At 69.4% G+C, this 12034-nt stretch overlaps 2 protein-coding genes across 3 annotated transcripts; one reads left to right on the forward strand and one right to left on the reverse strand.

The window, feature by feature from the left end:
- The first annotated feature begins 249 nt into the window (after nucleotides 1–249).
- On the forward strand, nucleotides 250–3131 carry CAMK2N2 (calcium/calmodulin dependent protein kinase II inhibitor 2). Its single transcript, XM_064516712.1, has 2 exons — nucleotides 250–540; nucleotides 2167–3131. Exons 1-2 carry the CDS (start codon nucleotides 372–374, stop codon nucleotides 2235–2237), a joined length of 240 nt encoding a protein of 79 aa, XP_064372782.1. The 5' UTR covers nucleotides 250–371; the 3' UTR covers nucleotides 2238–3131.
- A 360-nt stretch (nucleotides 3132–3491) lies between these two features.
- EEF1AKMT4 (EEF1A lysine methyltransferase 4) lies at nucleotides 3492–12030 on the reverse strand. Of its 2 annotated transcripts, none has more exons than XM_064516711.1 (3): nucleotides 11770–12030; nucleotides 8903–9174; nucleotides 3492–5989 (listed from the first exon to the last, which is right to left on the reverse strand). In XM_064516711.1, exons 1-3 carry the CDS (start codon nucleotides 11942–11944, stop codon nucleotides 5684–5686), a joined length of 753 nt encoding a protein of 250 aa, XP_064372781.1. In that variant the 5' UTR covers nucleotides 11945–12030; the 3' UTR covers nucleotides 3492–5683. The 2 variants fall into 2 exon arrangements, with proteins under 2 accessions (XP_064372781.1, XP_064372780.1); XM_064516710.1 differs by having other exon boundaries at nucleotides 8891–9174; nucleotides 11770–12029.
- Nucleotides 12031–12034: the final 4 nt, after the last annotated feature.

The raw sequence follows: 12034 nt of genomic DNA on the forward strand, positions 1-12034 counted from the left end.
GATGGGGGGGAGGGTACCCGTCGCGGCTGTGCAGGGGACGTGCCGCAGCGCTGGGGCGGGGATGTGGGGCAGAGGGCCCCGTGTGGGCTGCGCGGGGCGGCGGCGCCGGGCGGGGGTCCCGTCCCGTCCCGTCCCGTCCCGTCCCGTCCCGTCCCGTCCCGTCCCGTCGCGTCCGGCGCGGTGCGGCGCGGCGGCGGCGGGCGCGGGCGGCGCAGCGAGCCCCCCCGCGCCGCGCCGAGCCGGGGGGGTCCCCGCTCCCCCCGGATGCATGACTTCATCCTTCCGCCCGGGTTTCCTCCCCGCCGCCGCCGCCGCCGCCGCAGACTGGCTCCCGGCTCGGCGCGGCGCGGCTCGGCCCGCTCGGCCCCGCCATGTCGCAGGTGCTGCCCTACGGCGAGGACAAGGTGGGCCGCTACGGCGCCGAGCCCGAGGCGGGGGAGCTGCCCTTCAGCTGCCGCCTGCAGGACACCAACGCCTTCTTCGGGGGCAACCAGGGCAAGCGGCCCCCCAAGCTGGGCCAGATCGGCCGGGCCAAGAGAGGTACCGACCCCCGGCGCTGCCCCCCGGCCCCCCGCGCCGCCCCCCGGGCCCCCCCGCCACTGCGGGACCCCCGCCGCCCCCCCGGGGCACCGCGCCGCCCCGCGTCGCCCCAAGCATCTCGGGGGCTGCCCCCCAACGCCGCCGGCAGCGCACCCGGACCGGCGCCGCGGCACCCCCGCGATTGCCCCGCATCCCCCCCCAAACATCCCCCCTCTCCATCCGCCTGCACCCCCGAGACTGCCCCCCCGGCACCCATCGACAGCCCCCGCTGCCCCCCAGCCCCCCCGGCAGCCCCCCACGAGCCCCTGGCGCTGCCCCCCATCCCCATAAACCTCTCCCCCTCCGCATCTCTGCTTGCCGCAGAGCCCCCATCGGCACCCCCAGGGATGCTGATCACCCCCCTTCCCCCCCCACTTCACTGCCTGCCGCAGCGACCCCCGCCAGCAGCTCCCCCGCTTCACTCAGCACCCAAATAAATACCCCCCCCCCGCACCCCGATCGCTCGCGTCAGCCCCCTCCGATGCCTGGGCCCCCTGAGAACGGTCCAGCTCCCACCCCACAGCAACCCCCCCCAGAGCCCCCTCCCTTGAGCTGCAGTGGGAAAAGGAGTAGGGCAGACGGAGACCCCCCCCCAGCACTAATGCACCCCAGCCCCCAGGGACCAGTGGCCGCTGCCTGCTCCAGCCGCCCCTCTTTGCGGTGGTCATGGGGCCAGCAGACCCCCCCCCCGGCAGGGATGGGGGTCTGGTTGCTCCCCCCAGTGATGCTGGGGGTCTGGCTGATCTGCCCCCAGCAGGGTTATGACGGGGGGGTCTCGCTGACCCTGCTGTTCACCCCAGGAGGGATGCCGATGGGGGGGGGGGGGTCTGTCCAGCTGGTGATGCTGGTGGGGGGTTTTCTAGCCCCCGCAGTGGCGATGCTGGTGGGTGTCTGTGCAGCCCCCCATGGCGATGCTGGTGGGGGGTCTATCCAGCTCCCCATGGCGATGCTGATGGGGGCTCCCAGCCGGCGATGCCGATGGGGGTCTGGCTGCCACCCCCGCGGTGGCGGCGGCCCCCCCTCCCCGGCTGGGTCATTACCCATTCCAGTCCTGTTGCTCTCATCAGCTCCTGCCGCAGAGAGGAGGGGGGGTCCTTCCTGGTCCTTCCTGCCCCCCCTTTTCCCAAATCCTCCCAGTCTGAAGGTGGCTGGCTTGCTGCATCGCAGATGCTGCCCCTACCCAAGCTGGGGATGGGGGGCAACCCCCATCCCCATCCCCAGTCGCCCCTTGAGCCCCCTTTGCTCCCCTTGTTCCCACGACACCCTTCCGTCCCCGGGGCGATCCGTGGGGCAGCGACGGGGGGCAGCGGGGGGAAAGAGCCAGGCCCCCGCGGTCCAGCTGAGGCCGGGGGTGGTTGGTGCGGGGGAGGCAGGCTGGGCTCCGGCCGCCTCCGCGCGTGTGTCACTCGTGTGTGTGTCCCCGCGTGTGTCCCCGGGAGCGGGTGCCCGTGTCGCTGCGTGTTTGCCCATGTTGCTCACTGGCACGCATGTGCGCCCGTGCATGCATGCCCGCGTCTGTCCGTCCGTCCGTGCCCGCATCGCCGTGTCCCCCCGCCCACGCCCGTCCCCGCGTGCCTGTCCCCGCAGTGGTGATCGAAGATGACCGGATAGACGAGGTGCTCAAGGGCATGACGGAGAAGTCGCCGTCGGGGGTATAAGCCGGGACCCGCCGCCAGGACCCACAGGCCGTGCCCCGCTCGCAGCCCTCTCGGCCGTGCATGTTGGCTGGACTGAGGACGAGGAGGGGGAGGCCATGCCCGCGCCCCCCCCAGCCCGCCGGGCCGCCCGGAGGCTCTGCCCGCCACCCCGGCCAGCTGGCCCCCCCGGGGCCACCGTGCGCCCCGCGCCGGGCCCCCCCCCCGAGCCATGCACTTTATCCCTCCGCCTGCCCTGGGGGCCGGCTCGCCCCCCACGCTGGGCAGAGACCCCCCCGGGGGGCTCCCCCCCCCTCCGGGCGCACCCCCCCCAGCCTCCTCGCCAAGTACCAGCAGGCGGGGGGCAGCGCCGGGGCCGGCGGCGCTGAGCGGGGCCGGAGCGGAGCCTGGGCGGGCGGACTCGAACCCCACCGACAGTGAGTGCTGCTGTCCAGAGACATTTTTTGCTCCATCGTTTTTGCATGAGCTTGGTGGCCCGGGCGCCCTGTCCTGGTGCCGAGGGTCATCCCCACTCCGGCACGCTTCTTTTTAAACAGAAAACTCCTCATATTTGTATTTTTATATCCGAATCTTTGTTAAAAATCGATCTGCTGACGTTGAAATGTTGAAGTACTGCATCGGGGAAACAAAAAAATGGTTCATATTTTTTTCCATAAGAAAAAAAAAAGAAAAAAAGAGAAAAAAGCAAGCGAGAGAGATAGAGGGAGCACGAGAAAAATATAAACCGTGGGAAGCAAACCACGGAGGCCCCAAGCCCGGATTTCCCGCGGCGAGGCCAGGCAAGCCGCGAAATCCACGGCGGGGCCTCTCCACCCGGCAGCAGTATCGGACAGGACTTCTTGAATGTCGTTAGGGTTTTGCACACATCATCCGTAAGAACCAAGCAGCCGTCTTCGCGCGTCCTCTCCCGCGGGCGAAGGCAGCGCCGGGCCGGCAGGGCGGCGGGGGGACGGTCGCAGACCCCATTGCACTGTTTGCGAATGTGGCCAGATAACTCCCGCATCAGTCGCTGCCTCTTTCTCAAGGGTTTGGGGGGCCGGGGAGGGGGGGTTGGGGGTGGGCAAGGGGGGGGGGGCGGGGAGGGAAAGGGCCGTTCTGAGTTGTTGTTTTTAATTTTGTACTTTAATTTAATTTTATTTTTTAAGAAGCTTCTCGGGGGGGTCTGATGTGCATGAGAAACTCGTCATCTTTTTCAATAACCTACAAGTGGCATTTATGGAGACATCAACGCAAAAAAAAACCACAAAACAACAAAAAAAAGAAGAAAAAAAAAGATACTTGTGTCATGATGTTCTACGAATGATCCATTGTAAATTTAAATGCCATTTTTCACTGTACTGGTGAACAAAACGCGATGAATAAAATACATTCATGTACCAACTCGAGGCCGGCAGCCGCCTGCTCCTTCCTTTCGCCGTCCCCCACCAGAGCGAGCGGGGCCGCAGGGCTGCAGCAGGGATCAGCCCCGGCGCTTTGGTGTGCTGTTTTTTGGGAATGGCTGGGCTCTCGGCACTGCCCCAGCTCCAGGCTCCACGCTCCTGCGGGCTGGGGGGGACCGACCCCCAAGTCCTTTGCTGGTTCCCGGCAGGGAGGGGGGGCAGCTCCCGGCTGACCCACTTTTGCCTTTCGCCAGAAATAGCAGCCCGGCGGCTCGTGCCTGTTAAATATTTTACTGCTGTCCCTCCGCGGAGGTGTCCCTTCCCCCTGCTACCCCCCCCCAGCATCGCTGCCCCCCTGGGGGCCGAGCCGCAGGGGTGACCCCGCGAGGGGCATCCCGGGGCGTTTCGGTCCCAGTTTGCACGGCGGGAGCACCACGAGCCAAGAATGCCGAAATGCACCCACGGGTGCGCGCGGGCACTGGTGGGCACAGCCCCACGGCGAAGCCACGCTGTGAACCCCCGCGCGCCGAGACAGCCGGCGAGACGTCCGCGGCCCCGCTCCAGACGCCACAGACGCCCCCATGCCGCTGAGCTCAGCTCCGCGCACTGGCACAGGCGCTGATGCCGCCCCCGCCAGCACGCGTGTCCCCAACCCCGCACATGCCACCGCGCGCCAGCAGGGTCCCCGTGCCAGGATCGCGCCTGGTTGCCACCATGGACCAGGAGGGGATGAGGGGTGATGTGCGTGGGAACCTGCGCCACGCCACATCCCAGTGCGGACCAGTAGCCCACTCGAGCTGGGGCGAGGGCGGGAGAGCGGCGCAGGACCCCCACACCCGGCACCGCTTCACCGGCGGCACGGGGAGGGGGCACCCCCGGCCAGCGCGTCCCCGCCGCGGGGCCGACGGATGCTATCGACCCGGCGCGTTGCCATGGCGCTGCCGGGTTTCCCATGGCACCGCAGCATCGGCGGGGCCCCGTGGGGCCGGGGGCTCCCCACGGCCGGACGGCACGGAAGGGGCTGCGGGCAGCCCCCGAGCCGCCCCAGCACAGCTCGGCGGTGCGGCTTCTCCTGGTTTTGGGCAGAGCCGGCTACGCGGGCGCCAGGAAAGCCGCTCGGACGCGCTGGGGAGGCCTAAGGGTGCAGCCTGGGGCATCCTGCTCCCGTCCCCAGGGAGCCCAAACTACCCCCCAGCCAGCCCCCCGCTCCCAGCCCGGCGTGCACCACGGGCCAGCAGCAACGGGGTCATATCAAACCCTCCCCCCCGGGGGCCGCAGCAAGGCTTGGGGGCCGAGCAGGGAAAGGAGGTGGCGTGGATCAAACGTGATCGGCCGTCGGGGGGAAAAGGGCTTGTGCAGAGCCCAGGGCCCCCGTCCCCCGGGTGGCTCCTGCCCCCGGTGCTCAGGTGGGCACAAAAGCGCCGGGGCGGGGGGGGATCCTGCCCCTCTCCTCGTCAGCACCACGCTCGCTAATCGTGCGGGGCCAGACATTTGCTTGCAGCTGGGAAAGGAGAGGAATGAAAAGCCCCAGCGCAGCCTCCCCGCTCCTCCGCACTGCCGCGGAGCCTCCACCGGAGCCGGCACCAGCGGGAGGGAGGGAGGGAGGGAGGGAGGGAGCAGGTCCCCTGCAAGATGGATGGATGGAATTAAACCTGATTCAGTTTCATTACCAGCCACAAAGCCCAGAGCCCTGGCTGCTTTCCAGAGGCGAGGAGGGGGGGAGAAGGGAGGCAAAACACACAACCGAGGCCCCGAGACGGGAGCCCAGGTGGCATTTCCCACTCTCCCCCCTGCGTCCGCCTGCCGGGGCCCTGGCTCGCTCCTGGGCACCGTGGCATCCCCGCTGCCCCTGCCCAAAACGCTCCCCCAGGAGGAGGCTGCTCCCTCTTCCTCCCGTTACTCACATCGCTGGGTGACTGGCAAGGCGGGGGGGGGCTGCTCCCCGGTCCCCAGCTCCCCTGGGAGGGCTGATCTGCAGGGCAGCTCCTTAAGGCGCTACCGGGCACAGGGCCCCGGCCGAAGGGCGATACGGCCCGGGCAAGGCAGGGAGGTGGGCGAAGCCCCGCTCGCTCACAGCTCGATGGCCCGGAGGTAGTCCTCGTCGGCGGGGACCGGTGGCGGCGGCGGCGGCTCCGGGGGGGGCGCTGGGGCCGGGGCCGGCGGAGGCTGGCGCAGCTTGCGCCCCAGGGCCACATCGGGCGAAGCCAAGCGCTGGCCCTTGCACATGACGTAGAGGAAGTAGTGGAAGGTGTCCCCGTAGGCGGCGTGCCGCAGCGACCAGCCGAAGGCCTCCTGCGCGTAGTGGGGCTTGCGGAAGTGGGGCTGGGCGAAGGAGATGGAGACAAAACGGCCCCCTGGGCGCAGGATGCGGCTCACCTGCGACGAGAGGAGCAGGTCAGGGGGACGCAGGGAGCTCTGTCCTGCCCGGTGGTGACAGCCCCATCCCCGTGGGCTGCCTGTCTCCAAATACCAAAGATGCCCCGGGCACCCCCTGCAGCCCCCAAACCTCCTGCCTGCATCTCTGCATGGGACCCCCTGTTCTCTCCCGACCCCCACGCGCCCCTCTCCGGCGCGGTGCCCACGGAGGGAGGGGGCCCCTGCGCCGCGCTGAAGGCCGGCATCCGAGCTACGGGCTGTTTGCATCGGAAAGGACTCGACCCTTTTAATCACCATTTTCTCCTCGCTGGAACTAAGCCCCCGCTAATAGGATGGAAAAGAACATCAATTTTCTTGCTTGGCTTTATCCAATGTCAAAAGGCTTTTACGGCCAGCACTCGCGTGCTCGGCATGCAAAGGCAGCGCCCGGGGCGAGCGTCCAGCCCCCAGCGCCTCCCTCCCCGCGCCGCACCGCACCGCCGGCCCCCCGACGGGGACTCCCCCGCAGCGGGGCGCCGGGCGCCCTTCCCGGCCGGCGAGGGGCAGAGCCACGGGAGGGGGACGGAGGCCCCAGGGGTTTCCCGAGCTCTGGGTTAATCCTCCCGGGAAGCGCCGGGGCTCAGAGCAGCCGGGGCCGAGGCCCAGGGCAAGGGCAAAACCGCCCCGGGGGCTTGCTGGGAGGAGGGACGGAGGCGGGAGCAGGCTGCCCTGAGCCTCCCCGCGCAGGCACCGGCAAAAGGAGGCCACGGGGGCTTCCCAAAACAACCGCTTACTCCAGCCCCGCTTGCTTCCCAGCGGAGAACTGCGGCCCCTCAAATGTACCCCTCACTCAGGAGGCAAAAAAAAACCCGTTTGGGTTTTGCCCTGTAAGGGCAGAGGCAAGACAGAGCCGAGCCGCCAGGGCCAGAGCCGGGTGGGCACCACGCAGCCGTGGGGCTGAGCGCCAGCCCCGGGGTCTCCATGCAGAGAGCTCAGCACTTCTCCCAGCAAGGGGGGGGCAGGCAGCACCCAGCACCCACCCCACGAAGCAACCTCAGCTGCCGGCCCAGAGATCTCGGACCAGGGGACTGAGATGCCGCGGCGCCGGCGACGAGGGACGCCACGTGGGCGCTGGGGGCTCCCCGGCAGGCAGGGGTGGTGGCCGAGCGGGGTGGGAGGCATCCTGCATCCCGGCGCTCATTAATAGAGCAGCAACGGCTGTTGCTAAGAGACGGTGCAGGAAAACCTTCCCGGCTCCGGGAGCTGCGCGGGGGGGCAGGGAGGGAGAGGGAGAGCCGGCCGCTTCCCCGGACAGACCCGTCGCCCCGAGGCCAGCGTGCCACACCGGGGCATTCCCACGGCAGGGTGGATGTGCTGGTCCCCACGTCGCCAGGGCGGCAGGAGCAGGCTTAATCCCATTAAAGCGGGAGCCCCGGGCGGCGCCCTAAGAGGATTGCGGGCAGCGCTTGGCGGGTCACAGCACAGCGGTCCTGCGCCCGCCGCCAGCGACGGTGCCCCAGTGACGGGGGTCTCCAGGTCAGAGTGGGAGCCAGGCGGCGAGAGGGGAAGGGGGGCTCGGCAGGCAGAGGGGGCCCCACACGCACCCACTGCCGCGGGCATGAAAACACCGTCCCCCTTGCCAGGGGTCCCACAAACCCGGGATGCCGAGGGGTTGCAGCATCCACATGGGGAGTGGCGGCAGGACAGCCCTGCCGAAAGGGGCCGTGCACAGCCCGGCCCCCCCAGCAAGGAGGGGGCCCAGGGTGAGAAGCTCCAGCGCAGAGGATGGTGCTGCACCCAGCAACACACAGGGAGGGCAGGGATTGAGCAGAGGATTAAGGAGGGGGGGCTAAATCCTCCCTGTTCCCAAATGACAAGGACAGGCAGCATCTCTGGCAGCAGCAGGGCATGGCCTGGATGCCAGGGACAGCCCCGGCCCTCTCACCGCTGCCAACATGGCTGTGCAGCGACCCACTCCCTGGGGCCTCCGGACTCAGCCAGGAGAAAGCTTAAACCTAGGGCAAGAGGTGGTCGAGGGCAGCCCCAGGGCTGCGCCCCCCCGGCCCCCTATCCCGCAGCCGGAGGTAGGGTGCCGGCACCAAGGATTATTGTGCCGGTCATTCCCCTGCCACGTGGAGGGAGGGAGGGAGGGAGGGATGGGGGGGGAACGCCGCTCCCCCCCCCCCGCGTGAGCTCAATCCGGTTACCGCCACCGCTGCCAATTAATAGGGGCCGGAGGCATCACCGGTCCCCGTGGCAATGCCGGGGCTGGTCGATAGGGACGAGGGTTTCCATGGCAACCCTGAGACGGAGCCGGACAACGCCGGGGTCCCCGGCTAACGAGATCGAAGCTGGAGGGGGGTGACTAACCCGTCACTGCCCCACGGTTGTCACCTTGCCCCAGGCTGGCAGGGCCCGGGGCCACCGACCCCCCCCCCCCCCCCCCCGTGCCCCAGGGGACCCTGGGGGGCCTCAACGGCCCAACCTGCCCCAGGCACAGCTATGCCCAAGCCGCGGCACGACCCTGCCGGGATGGGGCCCGTTTTTGCTAACATCCCTTAATATTTAGGCTGCAAAGAGGGGAGTCACCCAGCACCCCCCCAGCCCCCCAACAGGACCAGGCATCTGGGGTGCCTGGACCCCTTTGCATCCCCGAGGGGGACAACCCACTCCCCCAGGGGAGGTGACAGGCTGGGAGAAGGGGTCTCCCCCACGCCAGGGGGGGCAGAGGGCACCATTCCCCCCTAGCCTGGGGGGCAGAGGCACAGATCCCTGGCACCGTGGGGAAATTAGGGTGCCAAGCCTTTGCCTGCACCCCGATGGCCCCAGCTCCCACCTAGACTGGATCTGGGGACCGGCTCCAGCAGGGCTCGGAGGTGACACAGCCCCGGCGTGCGCGGGGCAGCGTTGCCCAGCCCGTACCTCCGCCAGCACCTGGTGCAGCGCCGCGGTGGCCTGGGGCGACACGTGCCAGGGGTCCCTCTCCTCCACGGTGAGCACGTCCAGGGTGCCCTTCTCCAGCACCACGTCGAAGGAGGCGTCAGGGAACTGCAGAGCGCTGATGTCCATGACGGCCCAGCGCAGGCCGGGGCAGTGGGCGTAGCGGGCTCTCATGGCCTCGATGCACACAGGCGAGAAGTCGATGCTGGTGATGTCCGTGTAGCCCAGCTCGTAGAGGTCGTGGCTCAGGGCGCTGTTCCCGCAGCCTGTGAGAGGGGCACGGCAGGGCTCAGACGGTGGGGCCGGGCAGCTGCCCCCCGTCCGGGCACGTGGGTCGAGGGAGACCCACACACAGGTCTAACGGGGCGAGCTACAATGGACATAGGGGGTCCCTGCCACCCCCCAGGCTGCCTGCGAGCACCCCGACCCCTGTTCACACCACCCTCAGAGCCCCAGGGCAGGGGGAGATGGGCTGAGGAGGCAGAGCAGGTCACTGTGTTGCTGGAAGTGCCACCTCATTGCTAATTAACGAGCATTTCTCTAGTTCTTAATTACCCCTTTAATGCCAAGCGGGTGACTGCAAACCGACCCCGCACAGCCCATGGGGCTGAGAGCAGCCCCCACTCCCAAGCCCCCCGCAGCACGGCCGCCCTCGCTTTACGGGAACCCCGGGGGGGGGTTCCCCACTCCCAACCCCACCGCGACCACAGCCTCCCCACTACAGGGCAGGACACGTGAGCAAACTGCAGAGATGCTCAAGCCATGGAAGCTGCAGAGGGGCAGACTGATCCCCCCCACAGCGTACGGCGCCGGGGAGGCCCCCTGGTCCCCCCCCACCAGCCCCACGTGCCAGGAGCCGGTCGTGCCCACTGCTGCCCCGGGAGCCCCGTGGGGCCCGCGAGGGCTGTGGCACAGAAGCAGAGGCCACTGGCAAATGAGCAGATTACCGCAGCACGGCACCATCTGGCAGGACTTAACCGGGAGGCAGCCGGTGGGGGAGGACGGCTGGCTGGCTGGACGGAGGGATGCGTGGAGGAGGGGAGGGAGGAGTGTCCGCCTTCCCAGCACGCAGCGGCAGCCCCCAGCCAGCACCCGCCGCCCCGGGAAGGCAGCACCTCTCCTGGGAAGGCACCAGGCACCAGCTGCACCCGGACACGGACATCCCACAGCGCAGGGAAAGGACTCCTCTCCTCCCAGCAAAGCCTGCTCCTCCTGGGGCCCGGGCCACATGCAGGGCCTTCTCCATCAACGAGCAAGGAGAGAGGGGCCCAAGAGTGCCCCCTGGTCCCGGGGAAGCGGGGAAAAGGGGATTTGGATGCTATTAATCACAGATCACATAGATTGATCCTCTAACAGGATCAGGCGATTAGACCCAGTTAATCTGAACCTGCTCCGAGACTCCAGCCCCAGGGAGAACTCAGATTAAAAAACTGCCAGGTTAAATCCGTGGCAGCAGCCAGATCAGAAACAGATAAAGCACCAGGTAGGATTAAAGGCAGCTTATACTCCCCTCTGCCCTGCTAAAACCCTGCACAGACAGGACTTCCCCACTCGCTGGCCAGGGGAAATCACTGCAGAGCACTCAGGGGGCGGGGGGGGGTGAGGAGGCCCACGCCAGTCCCCCAAGCAGCGCGACCCCCTGCCTGCAGCCGTCCCGGGGAGCACGGACCCATTCTCAGCCCCGCTCACCCCCCCGCGCCGTGGCAGGCAGCCCCCAGCCTCCCACCCTCGCCTTCCAGCCCTTCGTGGTTCGCCGGTTCAGGCCAGGCCGGGCCATCCCAGGCCAACAAGCGGATTTTGGCAACACATTGTTTCTCTCTTGGACCCTGGCATCCCTGGATCACAAACCGGCCAACGCTGCAGCTCTTCCTCGCCACACTCCTCCTCGCCAGCTGGGAGAGCGTCCTCAGCACCTCGCTCCCTGCCAGGCTGGGGAGGCGCCCGCACAGACACCCGCTCCCCCTGCCCACCGCCACACACCACCCCCGGGGCTCCCCGCCGCAGGCAGGTGCTGCGAGCTGAGGGGGATAGTCCAAGCCCTGGACTTTGCCTGACGCAGCTCTGCTCTGCCACAGGCCTCCCACACAGCCCTGGTCATGTCCCTTCACCTGCCCACGGCCCCATGCTGGCAGCACCCCAGCTCCAGGGTGAATCGTGGCTGAGGCCCACAAGCCTTAGAGGAGGGACACGGGCACCCAGACACACTCGACCCCCCGAGGCATGCCACCTGCCTCGCACGCCGAAACACGGCTGCCACGCGGGGCCGAGAGCTTCCCTTGCCCCCTGTCCACGGGCCAGGCTGGCCCAGCGCCCGGCTCGTTCAGCACAGGGCAGAGACCTGCCAGGGGCCCCCAGCCCAGCGGGGCCAGCACTGCCGGGCTCCCTCCCCGAGCCGGCGGCGCTAGGCCAGGGTCGGAGGAGCCTGGGGTCCCCCGCGTCACCCCGCTGCCGGACACCGCGGTACTGGGAGCTCCCGGAGCCCCTCGGCAGGCGGGGACCTTCCCCCACCTCCTCCGCGCCGGGGAGCTCCGGGGAGCCGGTGTCCCGGTGCAGCACAGCCCGCAGGCGAGCGGGGCGCCGGCTCCTGGCCCCCCGGAGAGGGAGCAAAACCCCGCAGCCGGGGTTTCGGGGCCCGGGGCAGCCGGGCACGGGCAGGGCAGAGCCCGGGGGCACCGGGGAGCAGCCCGGTAGCCCCCGAGGGCCGCCTCGGCGGGGCCACCCCGCCCCCTCGCGGAGAGCGGGCCCAGCGGGGCGGCGGGAGCCCCGGCCCCACCCGGCGCCTCCTTCCCGTAGGGCCTGCGGTGAAGCCCGGCGCCGGGGCGCAGCCGGGGCGCGGCGGCCCGGGCCAGGCGGGCACGTACCGAGCACGAGGATGCGGTCGCCGGGGCGCAGCTCCGCCTCCAGCTGCCGGCGGAACCGGGACAGACCCCCGAGCCACTCCTGGGGCTCGGCGCCCGCCTCTCGGTACCGCGCGTCCCAGAAGCCGCGCTCCCGGTAGCGGCCGTTGGCGTCCGGCAGCCGCCGCCGCCGCTCCATGGCGCGGCCGCCACGTGCCGCCCGCGCCGCCCACGTGCAGCTTCCGGTCGCTGCTTCCGGCAGGGCGCGGTGCGCGGGGCAAGGCGGCCC

The sequence above is a fragment of the Dromaius novaehollandiae genome, chromosome 9 (genome assembly GCF_036370855.1).
Source record: "Dromaius novaehollandiae isolate bDroNov1 chromosome 9, bDroNov1.hap1, whole genome shotgun sequence".
In the NCBI taxonomy this organism is placed as follows: Eukaryota; Metazoa; Chordata; class Aves; order Casuariiformes; family Dromaiidae; genus Dromaius; species Dromaius novaehollandiae.